Source organism: Drosophila ananassae, chromosome XL, assembly GCF_017639315.1.
Source record: "Drosophila ananassae strain 14024-0371.13 chromosome XL, ASM1763931v2, whole genome shotgun sequence".
In the NCBI taxonomy this organism is placed as follows: Eukaryota; Metazoa; Arthropoda; class Insecta; order Diptera; family Drosophilidae; genus Drosophila; species Drosophila ananassae.
Window position 1 is genome coordinate 11,639,134 of NC_057931.1, and position 25,233 is coordinate 11,664,366.

General features: G+C 37.0%; 2 protein-coding genes across 4 annotated transcripts in view; both read left to right on the forward strand.

The window, feature by feature from the left end:
* The first annotated feature begins 5,619 nt into the window (after positions 1-5,619).
* LOC6504932 (anaphase-promoting complex subunit 7) lies at positions 5,620-8,152 on the forward strand. The gene is made up of 5 exons (XM_001966574.4): positions 5,620-5,981; positions 6,043-6,580; positions 6,635-7,302; positions 7,363-7,643; positions 7,700-8,152. Exons 1-5 carry the CDS (start codon positions 5,910-5,912, stop codon positions 8,067-8,069), a joined length of 1,929 nt encoding a protein of 642 aa, XP_001966610.1. The 5' UTR covers positions 5,620-5,909; the 3' UTR covers positions 8,070-8,152.
* A 1,040-nt stretch (positions 8,153-9,192) lies between these two features.
* Positions 9,193-25,233, forward strand: part of LOC6504933 (GAS2-like protein pickled eggs) — a 70,877-nt gene continuing 54,836 nt past the window's right edge. For 2 of the 3 annotated variants that reach the window (XM_014904386.3, XM_044716779.1), the window contains exons 1-2: positions 9,193-9,711; positions 15,900-15,986. The gene's annotated coding sequence lies outside the window, so the exon portion shown is untranslated. Of the gene's footprint in view, positions 9,712-13,143; positions 13,571-15,899; positions 15,987-25,233 lie in introns of those variants that run through there. The other variant, XM_001966575.4, reaches the window with a different exon arrangement.

Consider the following 25,233-nt stretch of genomic DNA (forward strand, 5'->3'; position numbering starts at 1 on the left):
AAAAAATGAGAAACATTAATCTGGAGCGTCAGAATATGCAGGCGATGGATCCATCCGATGGAAAATGTACATAACTCGGTTGAATATTGCTGCTTCCAGTCTAACAAAATTTTATTATTATTATTACTATTATAATATATATAAAATCTAAATACAAATATGAATAAAACAGAACTACCTATAAAGTGCGGACAATTTATAATACTAAATTTTGGTACGTAGGGCGACAAAGTCTACTTATGAACAACAACAACAACAACAACAAAATCGTAGTTGCAAAAGTCCCTTTTTGGCATTACTTAGCAATAGATCGTAAGTGCAACATCGTAAATCTCAAAATAAAATACCTGCAATAAATATAAATATATCTGGCTTTCTTATCTTCACCTATTTTAACTAAATTATCCTACCTATTTTAACTTTTAAAATGCAGATCGGCAGAGAATTGTCTTGTACATCCTATGAGACCTTCCGTTTTAAAATCTGATTGGAAATGGGCAAGATATGAGCTTGGCAAGGGACGCCTTGGCGGTCAAAACTGGACCCTAATTTTTTAAAAACCAGCGAACAGAAACCAGCACATGTGAGCTCATCTCTCGCCTGTTTCTAAACGGATTTGGGAAAGGGATGTCATTTCGTAACCAGGACATCATTATCCTTCGATCTGCATCAATAGATTTTTAAAATCCGACAATAAAATTTTGGCCGATTTTTGCAAAAAATCCTGATGGTACCCCTTGCCAAAATCGCGAAAATCGGGTCGACATTTTCTTGGCCTATTTTCAAAATTCTGGGATGCAGATCGAAGGATAATGATGTCCTGATTACGAAATGACATTTCTTTCCAAAATCCGTTTAGTATTAGCCGAGATATGAGCTTGAAAAGAATCGCCTTGGCGGCCGCAAATTTCTTAGAAATCGTATGGCAGAAAATCTGAAGTACCAGGCGAACAGAAACCAGCAGAAGGTGGCCGAAACCAAGCAGTGCAAGCAGTGCAGTGACGTCAGAGCAATAATTATTTTCTGGTCATAAGGGGGAGCGGGACAAACAGATCTGATCTTGGTAACGGCCTAGCCTTGCCTCCCTTTCCACCTAGTGCAATGGAGGCTCCAACCTAGGCTTCACGGGGGAGAATGGGACAATGCACTAAGAGGGAGCAGGTAGACAAATTAGGCTCTCTTGGGGATGGCAGTACTGAGTGTCTTGGAGCCACGGATGTCACGACTTCTCGGCACGCAGTAACAGCCCCCATACAAAACGATGCATTTTCGCTCACGCTGGCCCCAAATCGTGACACGCACAGAAAAACAACGTGTGTCGTTTTAACTTTGCCATCATTAAGTGAAAATTACCGTTCTGTTCTGGAAATTTGAATGCTGGGATTGGCGAACTGTCGGCCATCATGGATTTCAGTACCGTTTTTCTCAATTTATGAGAGAATACTTATATTAACCCTTCACCTGTCTTTAACATTATTTAATCTTTATTTTAAGTTATAAATATGAAAATCCACGAAAAAACAACCCATCAATGAAACAGAACGAGTTAAAAATGCTGAAATGATAAAAATAAAGCAGGAGTGTGCTTTTTTATTGCCGTAGGTGCACTAGGCTTTGCTTGCGAAAATTGTCTTAAATTGTTAAACCCATGGGGCCAGTGAAGGGATAATCGAGACATTTTTCTGGCGAAGTGAGGGTGAGGGGGTGTAGGAAATCCACCTTCTGCCGATTTCTGTTCGCCTGGTACTTCAGATTTTCTGCCATACGAAATTCGAGGAATTGGCGCAACATTTTGGGCAGCGCAATATCGCCACTTTTCAAGTATATATTTTGGCCATTTTGAAATTGATATAAATGTTTTAAAAAATACTATTAAATAATATAGTATTTATATTTAACAAAAATATATAATTTCATAATTAAAACCTTCCCAATAACCCTTTTTTAAGCCATTTTTTAAACGCCTCTTTACAAAATCTGGCCAGCGGCGCCAAAATTTTTCCTCGATTTCAGTGAATTTTGCCCGTGGCCAGATTTGAAGTACCAGGCGAACAGAAGCCAGCAGAAGGTTACCAAGCGAAAGCAGTTCAAGCAGTTCTCACCAATTTTTTCTTATTTCGTCATGTGTGGGAGAGGGAGGAAGGCAACTATGGTGGCACCTTACCCCCCATTGCACCTTATGGGATTGGGGATCACAGCATCATTCTCTATGGGGGGGAACGAGATAATGCGATCGAGAGGGACGGGTAGACATTTTAGGCTGCTGTAGTGATGGGAGAGCAGGAGTGATTCTGCACGACATTTGGCACGCCACCTCAGCACGAAGCGCCATCCCCATAGGATCCAATGAATTTTCGCTCACCCGAACCCCAAATCGTGACACGCGCAAAAAAACACCGTGTGTCGCTTTAACTTTGCCACCATTAAGTGAATATTACTGTTCTGGACTGGAAATTGGGATGCAGGGATTGGGCAACAGTCGGCCATCATGGATTTGAGTACCGTTTTTTGAATTTTAGTTGAAGAATATTCACCATAAGAGGGAAAAGGAGGCGAAATGCCGCCATAAACTACTGTTGTCTCCATTCCTCAGAACAGAAAAAAGCTATGCACTGCTTTAACTGCTTGATTTCAGCCACCTTCTGCTGGTTTCTGTTCGCCTAGTCCTTCAGATTTTCTGCCATACGATTTCTAAGAAATTTGCGGCCACTAAGGCGCTTCTTTCCAAGCTCATATCTCGGCTAATACTTAACGGATTTTGAAAAGGGATGTCATTTCGTAACCAGGACATCATTGTCCTTCGATCTGCATCAAAAGATTTTCAAATTCCGTCAACAAAATTTTCGCCGATTTTTGCAAAAAATCCTGCTAAAATCGCCAAAATCGGGCCCAATTTTTGTTGCCCTAGTTTCCAAAATCCTGGGATGCAGTTCGAAGGATATCGGAGTCCTGATTACAAAATGGCATCCCTTTTCTAAATCAGTTTAGAAATAGCCGAGATATGAGTAGAACCCCTTGCCAAAATCGCGAAAATCGGGTCCAAATTTATTTGCCCGATTTTCAAATTCTTGGGATGGGGATACAAGGATATCAAAGTCCTGATTCAGAAATGGTATCCCGTTCCGGAATCGGTTGCCAAATGGCCTAAATATGCGAAACCAAAAATTCAAAAACCCAAAAATCGTTGCATATCGTGAGGGGCTACTCCTGGGTTGGATGCGAGCCTGCAGTTTAGTTTAAAAAATCCTGTTTTGATTGAAATACCCCCTCAATAGAAACACAGACATTCGTTTTATATATTTTTGACTTTTATTTTATTTTTATTCAGTTTTATCTTTTGGTTTTTCTTTCATAATTCTTTCTTTCCCTTGCCAAAATCGCGAAAACGGGTCGAAAATTGTATCGCCCTATTTTCAAAATTCTGAGATGCAGTTTGAAGGATATCGGAGTCCCGATTGCGAAATGGTATTCCTTATTCAAATCGGTTTCGTATTTACGGAGGTATTTGTTATTTTAAAATTGTCATAAATTCAAAAAATTTAGTTGAAATTAATTTTAACGATTTTTAGGAAACTAATAATTCAGATCGAGGGAAATTAAAGTCCTTAAACCAAAAACGGATTACGAAAAAAGATGTCATTTTGTTATCATTACTCAGATATCCTTCGAACTGCATTCCAATATTTAAAAAACAGGGTACAAAAAATGTCGACCTAATTTTCCAATATACCCAATATATTGGCCATTTCTTTAAGGATTTTGGAAAGCGATATCATTTCGCAAACAGGACTCGGACTACATCCCAAGATTTTGAAAATAGGGCGATCAAAATTTCGATCTGATTTTCTCGATTTTGGCAAGGGGTTCTACTCATATCTCGGCTATTCCTAAACTGATTTAGAAAAGGGATGCCATTTTGTAATCAGGACTCCGATATCCTTCGAACTGCATCCCAGGATTTTAAAAATACGACGAAACAAATTTCGAACCGATTTTCGCGATTTTGGCCGCCAAGGCTCAACTTTCGAAACGCATATCTTGGCCATTTCTTAAAGGATTTTGGAAAGGGATGTCATTTTGTAATCAGGATATCAATATCCTTGTCTCCTCATCCCAAGATTTTGAAAATCGGGCAAAAAAAATTCGACCCGATTTTCGCGATTTCGGCAAGGGTACCATCAGGATTTTTTGCAAAAATCGGCGAAAATTTTGTTGACGGATTTTGAAAATCTATTGATGCAGATCGAAGGATAATGATGTCCTGGTTACGAAATGACATCCCTTTCCAAAATCCGTTGGGTAATAGCCAAGATATGAGCTTCGGAAGCTTTGTCTTGGCGGCCAAAAGGCGGCGCAAATTTCTTGAAATTCGTATGGCAGAAAATCTGAAGTACCAAGCGAACAGAAACCAGCAGAAGGAAAAGGAATGTCGTTATGGTATCAGGACATTAATGTCCTTCGATCTGCATCAAAAGATTCTTAAAGTACAACAATCAAAATTTTGCCAATTTTTGCAAATATCCTGATGCCTTGCCTAAATTGCGAAAATCTGTTCGAAATTTGTTTTTTAGTTTACAGAGATCCTTTGATGCAGATTGGAAGCGACTAAGGTCCTGATTCAGAAATGATATTTCGTATTTCGTATACGCAATCAAAAATATGAAAACCTAAAAATCAAAAATCAGATATTTTTTAATAGCAAGAGTATCCCGGGATAAATACCCGTTTTGAAAACGTTTGAGATCTGGAAATAAAAATCCAAACGGTCAAGTTAACGTCATGTTGTGCCTAAACAAAGCCGTCGCTTGAATAAAATACCTCTTGAATTCTCTTTTATTTACATTTCTGTTTTAGACGTATAGTATAATTTATTTATATTTACATTGACATTTATATGAATGTTCATATTCAAGTAATGCGCTGAATATTTCTGGAGGAATATTTCTGTTTCAATAATTTCCAGAAACGAAAACATTATCACGGTCATTCAGCTTAGATCCTCGTTGTACCGTCTCCAACATGGTATCGTCCGTTCATTTCCACATGGTCTCAGGACTCCAAGATTTGGTGTCTCCCATTGATAGGATGCAAAAAAGTCTTACACCACAGAGAGTAGCTTATACCAATGGTTAAAAGCCTGGGGAAAAAGGAAGAACAATATTGTCAGTTACTTAAATTAAACAATATTCACAATATTTTCATATGTCTTTTTCTTATTTTAAGAGACTGAAATATTGTTTAATAATTTCAGAGATGTAAAATTTAAAAATGCGCCCTATCGATAGCACATCTGTTGCAATCGATTACGGCCACAGTCATTTTCCAACATCAATTATATCGATAGTTGGTGTTTTTCAACACATAAACTATATCGATAGTTGCCGCTGGTGTTTTTCAACACTCACGCATTGGCAACACTAAATTCAAATTTTCCCTATTTATTGAAATTGAATAATTGCTTAAATTAACTGTGTCTTGCTTTATTCTTGAGTATATTTCTGAACTATTAAGGACATTCTGTTTCACTAATAGTTGCGCGATAAGATATTAGTCAGATATGGCCAAAAAATATACAATTACGTTATTCACACTCTAAATAGGAAGCTTTGAATTTTCTATCAAATTTTCAAGCATAATTTTAGATGTTACTTTACTAATATACATTATTATATATATTTTTTTTAATTAAATAAATGTAACTACAAAAAATATTTGAATAAGATAAGACTAGATCGATAATGAGCCAGTGGAGCCAAAGAAGTTGAAGAACGAAAAGAACCTAAAAAGCCGGCGGAACTGGTGGCGCCATAGGGACTATCGGTACCAGTCCCTCTTCAAAACGGAACCAGTGGAGCCTGGGGATAATTGGCGGCTTTTTGTGTGAAATTTTGCCGTCACCTGTGATAAACATGGAGAATGCTCTGTTTACGAACGTGAAGAAACTCTACGATCACCAGCTCTACGAATGCGTAATACCACCGGTACGATATACTAACATGATCGCTTAAGATCTGTAATCTAAAGATGAGTTTCGTACACCAGGCCAGCCTGTTGAGCACCCTGCTCCAAAACGATCGCAATGTAGCCACTCTGGAGATGGAGTACCAGGTGCAGCTTTACCTCGCCAACTCGCACTACAAGGAGCGACACTTTCGGATAGCTGTCCGGCAACTGGATGATCTTCTGCAGCAGCGACGCACCATGATCCGCTACAAGAACGCCTGCCTGGTGGCCATTGAGAGTGCCTATGCTCAGTTTACGGATGTGGAGCTGCGCCGGCGCCTTGCCGAATGCTACAAGGAGATCGGAGAATTCTTCCAGGCCATTGCCACGCTCACCGCCATTCCAGTCAAGTCCAGGACACCCAGAGTTAACCTGATGCTGGCGCGCCTGCAGCATCGAGCCCGAGGATCCAGCACTATGGCTACATCCATAACTAGTTTGGGCTGTCGCAACAAGAAGGAGGCCACCCTGGCCTACAAGGATCTTGTTCGCGATTGCCCCATGGCCCTGCAGGCTATAGAAGCTCTGTTGGAGCTGGGCGTGGATGGGAATGAGGTTAACTCGCTGGTTATGAGTGGTAAGCTGCTCTTAGTTTGATTATTTCAGTTTCTATAGTCCAATTCTCTTCTAGCTGCCACCACTCCCAACAACATAGACTGGCTAAGCAACTGGATCAAAGCTCTGGCCCAAATGTACGACTGCAAGCACCTGGAGGCGGCTCGAACCTTTCAATCCCTGAACGACACAACCACCCTGCGACGGAACGAGCACCTTCTGGTGGCCATTGGCAAGTGCTACTACTACCACGGCAGCCTCTCCCAAGCGGCCCAGTATCTCTCCACGGCGGTGGCAGGGAGTCCACATAACCTGGAGGCCATCGGACTGCTATCCGTTGTGTATGACATTGGAAAAATGGACGGAGCTGAACGGGAACGGGAACGGCTCTATGTCCAGGTGGCCGCCGAACGGGAATTCACCGCAGGACATTGGTTCGTCCACGCCCAGCAGATGCACTCGATTGGCAAGTATGAGCGTGGCCTGGACTTTGTGGAACGCTGTTTGGATATTGAATCGCATCATGTGGAGGGATTACTGCTACGTGGAAGAATGCTCTCCTCTCTGGAACGCTCTACGGAGGCGGTGGAAGCCTTTCGTGTGGCCCAGACAGTGGCGCCGTATCGGTTCGAGGTCTACAAGGGTCTCTTCCATTGCTATGTGAGTCTTCGGCGGATTAGGGAGGCGGAGGCCATGTGTACGTGGACTATACGAAGCTTTCGCACTTCGCCAAGAAGCTATACGGTGGGTACATCCAATATATTACTTACTATACCACTTACTTTGTTCTGATCCTTATTCTAGATGCTGGGACGCACTCTGTTTCATTTCTCCGGCAAAGACGTCAAGACTAGTGCGCGCCGGTTTGCCGAAAAGGCGCTGGAGATCGATCCCAACTACACGCCCGGTGTGGCACTTCTGGCGGAGATCTATCAGGCGGAAGGAGACTCCAAATCCGCCATAAAGCTGCTGGAAATGCATCTGGAGCGGTCGCCGCGTGCCAATCTGTTCAGTATTCTTGGTGATATAATGCGTTCTGAAAAGCAGTTTGTCAAGGCCTTGGAGTATTATTATTTAGCATTAGGGTATGTGCTCTATTTACCTGGAATTTTACCCATAAAATATAATACTTTTATGCCAGATTGGATTCAAAATATCGGCAAGCCCTGCTGGGTATTAGTGCCTTGAAGAGTTCCGGGATTACCGGCAGCTCATCCAACGAGGACAAGCGGTCCACTTCCAGTTCCAGTTTTGCGGATAACCCGGCGCCCAGTGCAAGGCAGGCTACACCCTGCCGCACCCCCGATTTTGTCCTTAGCGACAGCGATATATCACAGATCCTCGGAGATCCAGCCTCCTCACCGGCACGGAGTCAGCATGGCGATGCCACGGGTGATCCTGAGGTGGATGTCGATGCCATTGTTGAGGGGCTTGCGGAAGGTGAAGTCGAAGGCTCGGACACGATGACGGAAACCTTGTGGCACGACGTCGATTCCGAAATGAACAACTAATGTCATCGTTTTGGCTCCTTATTTATTGTATCCTTGTTATTAGATCTTGCCATTTAAATATACAAGTTGTAGATTTAGATTTAGATCATGTCTGTAAGCTATAAATAATTTGTTGAAAATAAAGTGAGAAATTAGTAAATTAAGAAAGTAAGAAAAAGAAATTGATTTTTTATTTTTAAATACTGTTAATATTTATGTTTTTCTAATCGATTAAAGCTTAAGAATAGTCGTGTAAATATTTGAATCAGGCCGCCAAAGAGCAGTGCTGGTGAGCGCAAGAAATATATCGACCAGGGCCGGAAACTAGTTGGCGGTTATTTCTGCCTTTACCAACATTGGCTTGAAACGGCTTTTATTTTTAAATTTTCAAGTAGGTATTGAACTTAAGGATAATGAGTCAATCAAACTGATTTAATACTAAAATTCTTAAAATATAGTTTCTTTTTTAAGAAAATAAGGTGAAAGCAAACAAATTGTTTCTTATTATTGTATTTTGTGGGACTGTTGAAGCCTTAAAGATTTGCAACTTTATTCAAAAGTTTATCTATTCCAACTATTAATTTTAATGGATTATTATATTAATATTATAGGATTCCTACTTTATAGAAGTTGATAGAAGAAGATATATTACTGAAACAAATTATATTTTTATTAAAATCAGACTCATCCTGCGGCTATGAATAATTTAAATTAATCATATTCTTTTTTTCGATACCTGATGATGCAGAAAATGTTCCGTATTACTAAATAAAACACAATGCAAATTAAATTTAAATTGTGGTTTAGTATAGGCAGCATCACTACATTTTTATCAGAATTTTTGTAAATTCGTCACCGAAAACTTTCTTTGTCAAGCAAGATCTTTTTTAAAACCCTATTATAATAGATTTTGGAGAACAAAAATCGCCTAAATTGTCAAAAACTTCCCAAAATTTACTCCCATCATGTTTTTTAACTCTTAATTTCCCCAAATTCAAACGCACTTTTAAATTTCGGCGGAAAACAAGAGTTTTATGTGGATTTTCAGGGCTACTTTGGTCGGAATTTGACAGCACTGGAGTCACCGGTGGTGGTTTATAATATAATACGAGTATAATATAAGTGGGAGTATAAGAACAGCTATAAGGGGGCACTCGCATAGCCGACAACTTGTTTTCAACTTGTTGTTTATCAATCGCGAGCCGCGTTGCATGTGCTCCGTTCCGGATCCGATTCGATACGTTTTTCGTTTCGTTTCTATTGCCCGCGGCATTTTGTTACTAATTTTTTTTTAGTTTTCAAATATTTTTTAAAAAATTGTATGCCAAAAAATCCAAACTGATCGAAAAGTGCGAAAATTTAACTCAAAAACAAACAGTTTCGAACACCGAACGAATTTTAATTTTTCAATTGAATCGAAAAAGAGCGGGCAGCCCGCGTAAAGTGCGAAGTGTTGACAGAATTTTCAAACAATATACCCGCAAATATTGATGTTAATTAATATGATTCGATTTGATTCGATTTCCATTTAAATTTACTTCCAATCAAATTTTTCCCACAATTTTTCTTTTTTTGTGTCGTGTGAACAAATAAACAAATCATTTAACAAATTAGCAACAAAATTCGATAAAGTGTGCAGATTTGGAGGAACTTTAAAGAAAAGGTCGGTTTTTAGTGAATACTTTTTAGGATTTTTAGATTTTAAACATATCTTCAATACAAGACTATAAAAAGATTAAAATATCAAACCCAAAGACACAAATCGTCAAGGAATATTTCTTCCTTGAATAAATATTTGTCCAAGGGCTGTTGCAATCCTTTTTCATTTTTTTTTCTAGATTCGAGACCTCCCTATATCTATATATTTTGTAATATTTTTTTTTAATTTAATTTTGTTTGGTCTAGTTTTATTTTATCGCCCCATTATTCACTTCTGGGACGGCTAACGGGCAGCTTAATCGGCCTGTGTGTTTATCAGCGGAATTAAAGCATACGGCGAGAGGGTTACACATGTTTGGTCCGATTGTGATTCGGTTCTGTATTCTATATAGCACTCTTTCGTTCCGCCGATAAAGCAAAACAGTGCAGATCGTTGAAATATGTTTTTTTTTCTCTCCTCTGTTATTGTCAGAAGCATAAAAAATAATATGAACAGTGTAACAACAAAGGCCAAAGAACTACACGCACTTGTTGATTGCTGCACTTTTTTGCCCATTTTGAGTTGCAAGTTTCTTGGCAAGTTCATTTGCCGATTTCCTAGAACGGCACGATACGACAACGGTCCACGCAGATTTGTCATGTCAACAAAAGAATATGTTCGAAGTACATACGTAGTACATCTGGCCAAAGTTCCCTTGGCTTTGTTTGCTTTTCTTTTCATTTTTTTATTTTTTACCATCGCACATAAGTTCGGGGTTCCGGGAAGTCGATGAAGCCGATGAGACCGATGAGGCCGATGAATAATTTTAAAATCTGCTGCTGCACATCATAAATTTATTTACTCACACATATCCCCGCCCTTGCCGATCCAGCCCCTTCCTAAAAAACTCCTCGAAATATTGCCTCTCGAAATCACTCATACGCCCCCGTTGCCCCCACTTGGCGCATTTTTTTTTTGTTTGCTAATTAAAAGCAATAAGGCAGGACGCAGCATACAGTCTAGGGTGTTTAAATAGGTCCTTGCTTGGTAATAGTTCAGAAAATATAAATAGAAAGGTAGATAAATTTTTTATTTAAAATGTTATTGTGAAAGCATAACCATTAGTGGACTATTTCTTATATTTTTTTTATATGAATATTTTGTTTAATTTTGAAGAATTCTACAAAATAAAATAGGCCATAAATATAAAAATATTCAATTTAGTAATATTTTATTTTTTTTAAGATCTGTGATTGAAAAATGTTGTAAAGATTTTACTATTTAATTAATTTAAACCTAGTAAGTGGTTATTATTTTAACCACTTACTTTTTTATATATACTATTACTTAAAGTAATTTTTTTTTAGAAAAGGAAATGGTTTAAAAACACATATATATTTTATCTCAGATTTTGTTAATTAATTTTTTTGAACAAAAGGATCAGTTAATTTAAAAATTCATTCTTTTAGACAGAACCACTTTTATTAAATCTTATGTTGTCTTCGAAATTATATAGATTTTATTGGAAATGAACGAATTAATGACTGTTTTTAATAGTCTTTCTTGTAGATATCTTACATACTATTTTCAAAACCTTCAGAATTATATAAAATACGAAAATATATATTGAAATGTAATAAAAAGGGAGCTTTAAGATTCTTTCTTATAGAGATATTCATATGTATGTATCTTTTGAAATCCCTAAAATGATATGGTACTCTTCTTATAATATATACTTAAAAATGACATAGAAGCTATGTGTTAAAAAGAAGCTTATTAATAATAAAGAATTTATTGAAAAATAGAGTATTATGGGAACTTATCTAGAAAAATATATTTTTTTCTTGAACTAAAATGTATTATAAATTTACCCAAAAAAGAAACGGAAAGTCCCTACCATTTCACCCCGCATTGTATGCTGCAGTTGTGTGTGAATTGGGAAGTGGCCGGGTATGTGTGTCAACAAACAGTTTACAGCTGTTTACGCCTGTTGGACGCCCGCAACAACAAACACGTAGAGAGCAGATCCTGCGAAAGGACCTGGACTAACCAGAGGCAGAGACAGAGAGAGAGAGTGACATAACTTTCTCTCCCTGCGTGTGAGAGACAGAGAGATTTTGGAAATTTCTCAGGCCGTTATTCAAAGAAAACACTGAGGAGAAAAGCTGATAAGGAAATCAGTCACATATGCCTGTGTTGTACTCATATTTGTATATATTTTTGTACATGTGGTCATGTGTAACGAATCGGCTGATAAGTGCGTTTCAAGAATCGAGAATCGAGAATCGAGAGGCCCAGACGCCGAGATAGTGGTTCTCTGGGCAGGGCCCTCCATATGGGCTCCTTGGAGAGATTTCCCAAGCCCTCGGAAACGCATGCGCCACCCCACCCACTATCCCTTCCCCGACCCGCCTTATGGATTACAATAATTTCCAGACTGCGACAGCGAAATCAATGCACAGTGGGCTCTGCCCCAACAGAGATCCCCCACTGTTTCATAATTAATCACCATTTAATGGGCCAGGCTATTAGAAAGGATAACAGGGGATGTTGTGGAAGGGAAGGGATACTTCTGCTCTAAATGGGATAATAAAAACACTAAAGAACTGCCAGATACAATGTTTAAAAATTACAGAAAAGTAAATACATGGAAAGCGTTTAAATTGTACATGATTTATAAGACTGAACTCAGGGTCTATAGATGTATCTATCTTTAAACTAACTACCTAATTTCTTGTAACAAAAATATATTGCATTTCTAATTTCAGGATATCTAGGATAGAGATATCTGACTTCCTGAAATATTCTTGAGATACATGTGTGATTTTTAGAGATAATCTAAAAGATTCTGAAATATTTCGGAGAAGTTTAAAATTCCTTAACATATCTTTGAAATATTTAACAACTTTAAGATCTTAAAGTTTCTGAAGTATCTTCAAGATATTCAATTTTATTTGAAATCATGTACAAAAAAATCACATATAGTTTCCCAACCATTTCTATAATGATCTATCTAAAGGATATTTTTGAATGATTTTCTAGCTACTAAAGAATTACAACTCCTTGTAATTCTAATTATTTTTAATAATTGTAATTATAATTATTTTTTGCTACAACTCCTTGTAAAAAATATCTAAATAATTATAGTGTGTCCAAAAAATAGTTCGATAACCTGTAAAAAAGGACACTCAAAGCCCACTGTGTCCTCCAGTTGGGGCGTCCAACTATTGCAATGCGTGTGCTCACTTCTCTCCCGAATAGTTGGGCAAGGACTTGCGCGGAAGCTGTCTGCGGAACAGGGGGCGGTGGGTGGCTGGCTGGCTGGGTGGCGGGCGGATAAAGGACATGCAAGAGGCAGGATACAAGAGGTAGTGAGCGGCAGCCCAACAACCCTCTGGCCCTCTCTGTGTGCCACAAACTTCCCCAGGACATCAGGGAAGTCCTTAGTCATATGGTCGCCGCCGAGCTGCGGAGTTACGGATACGGATTCCGTGGAGCGGATTGCCGATTGCGGATTGCGGATAGCGGTTACCGGGTGGTGTCGCGAAATCGCGTAGTCCTGCCAGTTTCGCCAGGACATTCCACTCTTCCCTTTAGATTTTTTCCTGTTTTCTTTTCTCACTCGAATACCCTATTTTTTTGCTGTGCGTGAGTGAAGTGTGTGTATATTTCTTAAATATTTTTTTTCGGCTGATTGTTTTGTGGTTTTCTGTGAACTTTGCGACAAAAGCTGAAAAGCAACAAAAAGCTGGCACCGTTGGCGTTTTTTAGCACATTTACCGCTATATAATAACGTGCTTCCTTGTCTGGCCGAAATTTGCAATTTTTTTTCCACTTTTTTTTAAAGCAAGTCGCGTGCAGAAAAGTAAGCGCAGAATTTAACGTAAGTTTATTGTTTATTGTAGTTTTTTTTTTTATTTTTTTTATTAGGGTGGCAACCATCGATTTGCGTGTCGCGCAGAAAAAAAAAACCAAAAACCAACAACAATAGTAACCGAAACTCCGAAATCGAATCGGGAAACAAAAGAAATCAAATGCCAAAATAGCCACAATAATTATTATTATTATTTATAAATTATTATAATAATTTTGCTAACTTATCTGCCATACTATATCATCCAATATCTGCCAAAGAATGTGCTTATAATTCCGCTTGCAACCAAGAATAAATAAATAAAAAAATATAAACATAAATACAAGAGAATGACAGCTAAGATACACTCCAAGAAAATGTCACAGTTCCTATCCGGCAGAGATCGCGTATATATGTTTATGTGCTGGAGCGGCGGGGATCCAGTTTTAACCACTTAGGGGTATAGCAATTTATGGTTTACTAAAGAACTTAACAACCCAATCCCCCTCCGATCCTCCGATACGATATGCAGGCCAATCGACGGACAAAGAGCCGTATGCCATTATGGCACTATGGCTCCATTATATATTCTCGCCAGATAAGAAGGCCAGGCGCCATATAATATAGCAGTCTGCTCCATATGAGTGTGAATTATTGAGATATTGAGGCTATAGTTTTGTTCTAAATGGCATGGCAGTAGAGTCTAAAAAATTATTTTATTTTTCAATATTTTAAAGAGAGTATAACAAGAATTCCAACACTTTTTATCTCAAAATTTTCTATAAAATTTTCCATATGACTCATGGCTTTTCGTGGCGCCTCTTATTTATTATTATTTTTTTTACTATTTGTTTTTTTTTTGCAAGGAGATTGAGTCACGTCAGCTGTTCTGGCTAATGAGTAACGGGACTGGAGGGGTGGTGGTCTAGCGGTGGGCTGACCTTGGTGACCGCATGCGCAGGCACATTCGTCACGCACTCGAACTGACCAGGAGAGTTTTCCCAAAAAGGTCAAACATCAAGCCTCCCCAGAGGCACACACATATGTACATGGTGTGTTTGTGGCATTGACCTTGTCTTGAAAATTTTACCTGTTCAGGTAATAAAGCAAACCTCACCCGCCGAGCCGAGATCAGATCCTTCAAGGTCTCAAAAAAAACTCAAACAGAAGGTGTCAAGAAATACATAAAATTTGGCCCTTTGGCCATCAATCCATAGTTTCTTTGATCGTCTCATGTCCAAAAATAAATAGTTTCGAAGTGATATTTTTGTGTTAAATATCAACTGCATAAATGAATATTTAATCGGGAGATTAAATTAATTTAAGAGTTTGTTTAGAGACTGATTTGAAATACAAGTGAGGTTTAATTGTGGAGGTATTTGCATTAATTAATAGGGGGTTTAGAGGGTTAAGTAGTTAAGAACAGAAATGATTTAATCTTTTATATTTTTATTGATTGATGGATTTGATTTTTATCCATAATTATTTCTAAAAACCCAACTAGATTCCTATTTCTTTAATCCCCAAACCATTTAGCAACAATCTTGGAAAAAAACATTTAGGAATAATTAGTTTTCTGTTGTCAAGGATTATTTCGAGGCCTTTTGTTGAGTCATTTGAAGGGTAGGGGATTACGAGTCCCTAAATGTCCACACCCAAAATATTATATATTTCTAATGGCTTTCGGTATTATTATTTTTTTTTCATTTTCATTCTCAGGCCCGGCTTGCGTGCGAATTTTTGTGCATTTCTGTTGCTGTTTGTTGGCTTATTGTTTGTTTGTTTGTCAGTTTGTTAGTCTGTTGGTTTCTACTCCCCATTGCCATTTCCGCTTGTCAAACATTTGTCAGCTTTTAGCTTATTGCCAACTTCTGTAGCCGATAGACACATATATACTATATAGAGATAGAGAGTCTCTGAACGATTGCGAAACAAGCCTACACCGATTGTGGGTCTGAATGAGAGTTTGGTTTGGGTTTTGGGCTTTCGGTCCGATCCGATCCGAGACTCATAGCCCACCTCGGTTTCTTCTATTTTATTACTATATTTTTTTTTTTTTTTGCTCATTTCATCGCATATTTACGTAGGCCATTCGAGCCAAGTTAACGCCTTTATTTATTGACTTATTTTGTTAGACCAGCCACCTCGCCATCTCTCTCCCAGTACTCCAGTACTCGTGGTCTACGCTCACTCACGTTGTTGTCCAATGACAACAACAACCAAAAAAAAAGCAAAAAATACTAAACAAATAAAAAACCCCATTTACCGTTTTTCTAATGATGATGTCACCAAAGAAAAGCCCAAAAAACTCCACACATTATTTGCATATTTTATTCACAATTTCCTTTATTTCTTCCAGGTTCCGGCCTCTGAGAATCAAAGAAAACTCACACAACAAACCGAACCAGAAGAAAACTAAAAAGACAGCAACTCTAACACTCGATCGGTAAGTTCATCAACTTTTCGTCTTCTCTTTGATTTTCTTAAGGGGCTGGGTCGAAAGGTCATCTCGGAGAAATGTGGGGGAACACACATCTCAGGAACTTTCATCAATAGCTTTTATAGTTTTTCTTTTTTTTTTTTTTGTGTTTTGTCGGGCAGCTGTGGGACATTTATTTTCCAATTATTTGAAAAAATTTTTGAAATTCCACTTAGGTTAGGGCTTTAAAATATTTCAAAATAAACTTGAAACTTAATAGAAATTAAATGAGTGTTTTTTAAGACATAAAAATATACAACTCCAGTCATAAACTTCCATAAACTAAACTTTTTGAAGGTATTTCAAGGTATATACTAAAAAAATCTTTCAAAAATTATTTTAGAAAACTATTTACAAAACTCTCCAAAATATCTTTGAAAAACTCTTTCAAAAAAACGTTCAAAAACACTTTCAAAAACTTTTCCAAAATCTCTTTCAAAAACTCTCCAAAACTCTTTCATAAATTCTCAAAAAAAACTCTTTCTAAAACTCTCCAAAAAACCCTTTTAAAAACTCTAAAAAACGTTTCAAAAACTGTTCCAAAATCTCATTCAAAAACTCTCCAAAAACTCTTTTAAAAAAAACCTTTAAACACACTTTTAAAAACTCTTTCAAAACCTCAATTGAAAAATTTCCAAAACCTCTTTCAAAAACTGTCTAAAAACGCTCCAAAAACTCTATCAAAAACCGAAAAGAACCCTCAAGAACAAGTCACAACCCAAATATTGCCATTTGTCATTAAGACTTCGGAGCCAATTATGTTTTCTTAACGCCTGATGAGTTATAGCTCATCTAGAAAAATATGTAATCACTGTGCTGACTTCTTGGGAAAGTCAGGCCATGAATCATGATACTATATATTGCCCAGAGTACACCCCATAGCTCTATCAAACGCGTATCTCTCGGCCAAGATAAAAATACTAGACAGTTTCGTCATAGACCCCAATGAAGATGACGCCTCGCGATATATTATATATTTGTGTGTAGGTACTCGAAAAAGAAATATATATAAAAGATTTCTCGAGGGGATTATGTCGTAGGTCAGGGAATCAGAAAATGTGCGAAAGAAATGCTCATTTTTATGAATGGGCACTACGCCAAGAAAACAAACAAAAAACTGACTCACTTAACACATTTTGGCTGCAGTTTTGTTTTCATTTTCTTGATTCGTAATGTTATCATGAGTTTTTTTCTTTATTTTATTTTATACGAATATATATATACGATTATTGGGAGTCAATTGGCATTCGAAAAAAGTAACTCTTTGGCGCAAAATTCATTCAACGATTGGACGATCGATAGCCGGAAAGTCGATTTGTCGTCATTTGTCATCCAGGTTTTGAATATTTATGAGTATATGTCTCCTAGTTCCTCGATCACTTTTGGACAGTTCATTTATTTCATTTCGACAGACAGACAGACAGATAGACTGATGGACGGGGGAGAGTGTGTCAAGTGATCGCCAAAGGGCCCAGAGATATTAAATATATGTTTGGCATACAAATGGGGTATGGGTATGGTATGGTTTGGATCATGATCAGTTGATCAAACAGAGATAGTCCGGATGACAGGCAGCCAAAGGGATATTATTCATCAAGAGATATGTTAAGGTAAAGGTGCCAGGAGGATCCAAATTATTGGGAGAAGAATCAAGCCAAGGGGAGCTAGGACCACCGCAATTGTGGCATTACAAGGCATTTTAATGAGCAAGTTGGGGGGTTTTCTTATGAGATTTATATCTATTTAAAGATTAAAGATATATTCAGGAAAGATAGAGATTAAAGAGATTTATTTTTGATATTATTATAGATATAAATTAATTTTTATTAGAGAGATATGAAGTGGAAACAAGTACTTTAAGCAAAAGAACTTGGGAATAGTTACAATAAACTATATCTATTATCTTAGCTATTTTTCTTACTTTACTTTGTAGTTTATAGATTTTTGTTTAAGGATTAGTTAAATATGAAGTATAATACATATTTTAGAAAAGTTTCAGCTTATTTCATTGAAATTTTCAACATATTCCTATATATATAAACCTTAGGGAATTCCTGTGAGGCATTTTTAAGTTTTCATTGTTTCCCGCGGCCATCTCTTTGTATCTTTGTATCTTTGTGTGGCAGCAACAGCAACATCTCATTCAATTAATTGCAGACACAGCCGCAAGTTAGTTGGTTGCACATCCATCTCAATCTCAATCTTAGCAGTGCCACAGTATCTGTATCTACATATATCTGCGGAGAGTATCTCCGCATCTGCATTTGTAGCTACATTTGTATCTGCATCTTGCAGATAGACTTCCCAAGCCCAGGCGCCTCTTTAAATTTAGTTGCTACCGCACGCAATTTCTGTTTCATGGATATATCTTCACGGATATATGTATATATTTTTCGATCCGAGATGAGCTGGAGTCTAGAGTTTTGAGTCGCAACTCAACAATTAATTCGAGTGAGGATCGGAGATGAGATGCTCGCTGTGGTCATGAACCCGCATTGTAGTTGCCATTTTATTTGTTTATTAATTGCTCAGCCCCCTGATGGATGATGTGGCTATATATCTGTGCATCTGTAGCTTCATCTGTAGCTCCATCTCCATATACTATATATATATATATTGCCATCAGCATGTCGTTGCCATGTGGGTTGTGGGTGAAATGAAACCATTCAAGTTGACTCTGAATGATGACAATGAAATGCCGGAGTTTCACTTGGCTCTGCCACTCTATGGCTATTTTTTTTATCTTTTTAATGATTATTTTTAATTATGATTTTTGCTATTTTTTTGTTTTGTTATTTTCTTGCCATGAATATTATGCAGCGTTAATTGGCTGTGATTTTTCAAGCGATTTCTAAGCAGTTATTTAATGGGAAAATTTTTATTCAAGATATTAGTTGAACATTTTTTTATAAAAAAAACTTACATCTGTGTTAAGGCAAGAGACAATCTAGTTAACAGTTTAAAAAAAAGGTCACTTTTCTTTAAATATTTTACTATTAAATTGAATGTTTAAAAAACATTTTTGAAGATCTTTCTTTAGAATATATTTCTTATTCAAAGAAAGAAAACCCGAAGATAGAAGAGGTCTATATTTGAAAAATAGGTTAAAAGTATCTTGAAATATATTAAATATTCCAAATCTGTAATAAAAGTTAAAGAGATTAGGAAAATATGAACAATTATGCTATGAAATAAAAAATTTAAACATTCTAGAAAAGTTAAATGGCAACTGCTTACTATTCTTCGCAAAACTCTCAAGAAAACTTCTTTAAAAGTTCTTCATTTACTCTCAAAAATATTAAGAATTATAATAATAACCCCAAAAATCCAAAAACCTCTCCCCTTTAACGATTTAAGCAGTGCCCCTAATTTAAAAACAACTTAAGTAATTGCTGGCATTTAAAGAAATCGAATCATTTGTCAAATTCCAAGAACTCATCCCGAAACTCCAATGAACCAAGAGCCAAGTAATCAGTTTTTGAAAATAAAACCTAAATGTTAATGATCGTAAGCTTCTCTTATGAATTCTCAATTTTTTTAATGTATTTAACATCTGCCCAGAACCCAGTCAGTCATTCATTAAAAACAGAAAACAAAAAATAACAAAAAAAAATCATCATAGCCCACATCATTTTTCGCGATCTTTGGCAATCTTCGTAAAGCAGGCGTGAAATCATCGTTATTATGGTGATTACTATAGAGATTTTTTGCTTTTCGGGCTGTTTTTTGTCTGAAATTATTATCAAATTAACACGATGCCATTATGCGAGGAGTTTTTCCAAGCGAAGCCGATTAAATGCCTTTCGACGATTGTCGCCTATTAACGAAATCATTTCGGATGCGGGCGGTCTCTGATGGCTCTAATCAAAAATGTATTTATGAGATATGCGACACACGGATACACACACACATGCACAGTATTTTGTATCTTAGTGGGTCAGGGGTAGTACAAAAAAAAACAAAAAAAAAAAAAAAAATGTTCCATTACATTTAATGACATTTAGTCATCAAGGGCTTGGTTTTTATTTTTTATGGCGACTCCAGAGCGAGTCTCTGATTTCAAGAGATTTCGTGGTAATCCCTGATGATAAAATGATAGATCGAATGTCCAAAAATTGATGATCACTGATCACAGATCATCAACAAAAAAAAATACTAGAGAAAAAAAAAAACTGCGCATGCGCAGCCTTTGCGATTTGAAGATTTTTAAGTTTTTCTGGGTTTTGAGACCGAACCGGACCAACCTGATGTACGAAAAGGTGAAGACAAATTGGCCAGCTTACATCACGTCTGTCTACTGTAATTTTTTGTCTTTGATTTTTCATTTTTTGCACAAATACCAAAAAATATAAATCGCCCAAAGGCCCCAGCAATTAAGAATCTCTGTGTCTTTTTGGCCTTTAACGTTTTTTTTCCGATTTTTTTTTTCACCTGGGTGGGCGAGAGATTTTCGTGTGTGTCTTTCTGTAGATTTTGTTTTTATTTTTTTTTTTGCAAGTTTATCTTATAGTTCGGTGCTCATTAAGTGACTCAAATGGCAGTCAAAATTGTTGGCCGGAACAGAGCAGCTAACAGCGAAATTCAAAACCCGAAAGGTCCAAGAATCATTATGTCAATGTCACAGTTAGCTCATACTTTTCAGAGTCTTTTTAGATTCTTTTCAGATTCTTCTCACACTTTGCACTCGAGTTCTTCTATTCTTGGAGATTTTGCAATCCCCACTGATCACTGATCACTGATCAAGTGTCAAAAATCAATTTCTTTCAACAAAAAAACAAATAACAAAAGTAAGAAATAAAAAATCAATAAAACCTATTCCACTTGAGACTGTTTCGAGCTCTTTTGTTGTTTGAATGATTTTTGTGGCCACAAAAAGGATCAGTTCTCTTTTTTGAATGTCTGGCATGACAAGGCACTCCTTTCCTCTTCAAAAAAGGGTCTATCCATCCCATTAATCCATTCATCCATCAAGAATACTGGGATCAAACGAAGTGATCCGCACACAACACGAAAATTAAGGTCCTTTTTTGGAGAATAATTCTAAAAAAATGTTATAAGTATGGATAGTATTCTTAGAGAATTATTATTGAAATAAAATGAAAATATTTTCTTGAATAATTTAAAATAATTATGGACTTCTCGCCAGCTAGTTCCATGTCTTTTAAATTAGTAACTCTGGTAACTTTAGTAACTAACTCTTTCCCCACTTGATTGCCTTTTTTTTTTTTTTGGAAGATCATTGAATCTGGAGACTGCGTGTGTGGTGAATCTTCGTTTTTTTTCTGTAGTTTTCTGTTTTTTGTATTTTTTCGTGGTGTTTTTTTTAGTTTCTGTTACGATCGCCTAGCTGCAGGGGATCATTTTTGAGAGCTGATCCCCCTGATTGGCCCAACTCGTAAAACCGAAGCGTGCCTCGTGCAACTCCGACTTTTATGATCTTTTTTTCTCAATTTTTTTTTTTTAATGTGTCTGTCGGAACACCAGGAAAGACATATATCTATATATTAAGACCCGAAGCTATAGTTTGTACCTTGATTGACCGAAGAGGCCAAGACTGGAGATGCATCATTTAATTTAAACTATTTATGGATATTTTATGGGGCGCGATTTGCATTTTGGCCAACTTTCCATTTGACAAACTGAAGCTGAAACTGAAACTGAAACCGGAGACTCGAAGACTTTATAGTATAGTTTGTTCATGAATGGAATTCCATTTAACGATCGCCGGGGTGGGGGGAAGAGATGTGCCACCAGAAGTGGCAAGATTACAAAGGGGTTTTTCTATTAAAAGAGGTTATAAGAGGATCTCTCTGGCGGGTGTTGGAGGATTAAAGTGGGGTTTCTTTTGAAGGAGGAAAGTGTTTCTTTGAGGCTATAAAGCAGGAAATATTAATAGGATAATGGGATGAGAGGAGTAAGAAGATAATACTATGGGGAGAGAATAGATTGTCAGGATAAGTGCTAGGATTATCATAATAATGGTTTAAATAGTCTCTAGAGTTAAGAAACGCAATCTTGAAATATATCTTAAAACTAAAAACTGAAAAAATTACTTAGAGAACATCTCTTAATTTTATATTACAGATGTTCATATTATAGACTTTATATTATAGACTAGGTAGGTTTATATAGGACCAGGTAGGTAGGACTAGAAAGGTTTATATTATAGACTTTATGAAGTATAGATCAGTATAGAGTAGAGCTGGTATGGAGTTATATAGTCACCGAAAGAGAGAACCTTAGATTCTCTAACCTTCCTAAGGTCTAACTAGCCCTAGCATAGTAACCCCAACTACCCTTCTTGTTACCCTATACCCTGAAAGCTATATCTTACTTCCGGTTGTTATATAAAATATCTACAACTATTTGGAACTGTGTCATCCATCAACCCGAGCTGGGGGGAAAAGGAAAACAGTCACTGGACAAACATAGACTGGAAACACCATATGGCAACATGAATCGAACACAAACAGTGGAGGCATTAGCTCTATTCCCTTCCTGGTAAAATATATAGTTCATAGCGCCAAAGAGTTATTTTTTATCTTATCTGCTCGGTGTTTACGTACGATTTTCGGATCGATTTTGATTTGGGGGGCTTTTTTTAGTTTTTTTTTTCGCTTTTGTAGTCAGGAGTTAGGAGGGGGACTGGAGACTTGTTTACCTGGTCTGGTAAATGGAGTTTACGAGCCAGATGTACAAATCCGTTTCGGGGGAATACTGGGGAGTATATATCTTCAAAAAGATCTTCTTCATTTGCAAACAGAAACGCAGAGACTATTGACTGAAGGAACTTTATTTGCTTGCCCACAAAATGTTTCTTTTTCTAGCTCTACTGTTTGTATCTTTTTTTTTTCCATTTTTTACCAGCTGTATCTGTATCTGTATCTGTATCTGCTTCATCTCGGTGTGTTTTTTATTGTGTTTACACTTGACTCCATCATGTTGCAGGTTGGGTGTTGAAAAGCCTCTGCAATTAGCACGCTTTCAGCAGACCCCCCTCTCTATTGGGTCAAGGTTAGTAGGTCCGCAGTACCAGGCCCTATAGAAACTATATAGATCGGTGGGTATTAGCTTTGGCCAATCCATCCATCTTCGGCCTGTTTGCATTCCTCGTGCGTATTTATATTTGTTTTTCCATCTCTGTATCTTAGTATCTTAGTATCTTAGTGTCTGTGTGGCTTAGTATCTTTGTATCTTTTTTGTTCGCTGTGGGCGTAAACACACGGCAAACAACTTCATTTCGAGTGGAAATCAGACATGAAGTTGTCGCCCGTCGGCCCAGTTTTGTTTAGTTTTTTGATTTTTTTTAGGGCCTTAGCAATTCAGGTCACTTGGGGTCAAATGGTTAGCAAAACAGTTACAGCCCAAGAGCCTGAAAATTGTGGCACTCGAACTAAACTCTAACAAGGCGAATCTAAGTATCTGGGCTGGTGTTATGAGTTATTTCCGAAATTTGGCAACAAAAAATTGGCCAACAAATCTAGGCTAAAATATAATTGGTTAAAAATAAGGCTAAAATTTGCGAAAACATCATTAAAGACATAACAATTATAAAAATTTTATGAGCAGGTGACTGGGTTGATGGGAGATTTCTTAAATGGTTTATTTTTTTGTTGATACTTTGGGTATTTTTTAAAGAGATTATTTTTGAAGAGATTCTTTTTGTTTATTTTGTTAAATATAAAAGAAGCTTTAATATAGCCTTATAATTAAAACCTTTATTTATTTTTTAAACATCTGAAAATTCTAGAAACTAGAAACAATAGCCACAAAGTTCCTTTAATAAAATTTCCTAATTCCTGGTTCGAATTATTAGAGTTTAAGATATGTTACTGGCCAGATAAATACTACTTATTAGGTTAAATAATATTTTTAAAACATATATTAGTTAGAGAAACTTAAGTAAGATTAAAAAAAAAAAAGAACTGAGCATCTAAAGTATATAAACTCCTTTTCAAGACCCTTTTCTATAGAAATCTCTGGAAGAGCCTAATGCCACCCAATCGCTACCCTATAAATTCAAATAATTCCAGACATTCCACCCTATTCGGGGAATGTCTTCCCTCAAAATGCGTATCCCTGGGGAGAACCCGAGAATCCAAGAACCGACCCGGGAAGGGAAATGCATTTGGAAATGGAGTTTGGAATCAGAGACCGAGCGAGGAGCTGGAGGAGATTCGAGATGGGAAGTTTTTGTTTCAAAGTCGGCGACCTAACCCCTATATGACTGTGAATGGCAATGTGGATATATATATACATATATATTTAGTATATATGATTCTATATATATGAAGAGCATTTGCAGCTGTAACCCACCCCCTGGCCACCACTTCCCTGCCTCCTGCCTCCTGCCCCTCATCCCTTTGTATGGGGAGCTCCCCAGTTCGCCCAGTCTTCTGTATTATTTCCTTTTTTTTTCCGTTTCTGGTGTTGTGACGTCAATTAGAACGATGCACCATGCGTGGCTGCTGCAGGGGATTGCCAGGGGTTTGAGGGATTTGAGGGGTTTGAGGGGGGTGTGGCAGGGTGGCAGCAGGGCTGGGGGGTGTTGGAGACGTTGCAGCTTCGACTTCTGTTGGATTAACGGCACACGTGTCCGCATCTTGCGCTTATTTATTACCTTTCAGCACCGACTGAAAGAATTTCTCTCCCTTTTCTCTTTCTTTTTCATCATTTTGTTTTTCTTCATCACATTTCTGATTTGATACCCTAACTTTTGGGCAGTCTAGTGGGGTTTTTTATGGGGTTTATCATATAAAATTTTTGAGGGGTTTTTCGGTATAATTTTAAGACCGAAAGAACAGACTTCTTATAGTTTTATATTATTTTTGAGACACTTTTCTTGGACTAGGAATCTTTTAATATTTTTAATTATAGTTTAAATGGTATAATTTGTATAAAAAAAAATATTTTGTATATCAAAAAAGCCGGAAAAGGATGTTTTTTAGCCAATAATAAATTATATTCAAAAAAACACAACACTTTCAAGGCTCAATTGTAAAGTTTGCAATGTTTAAAATACTGTCTTTATAAAGAACCTTATTTCTTTGTCTTAAAAATATAAAATAATAATAAATAAATATAAAATAATACATAAAAATTACAGTTTAAAAATTATTAGAATTTCTTCCTATTTTGAAACATGTCATGTATACCTTTAAGAATAATTGTCCTTCAGGTCTTCAAAATCCTTTAAACAAAAACACCAACGCCC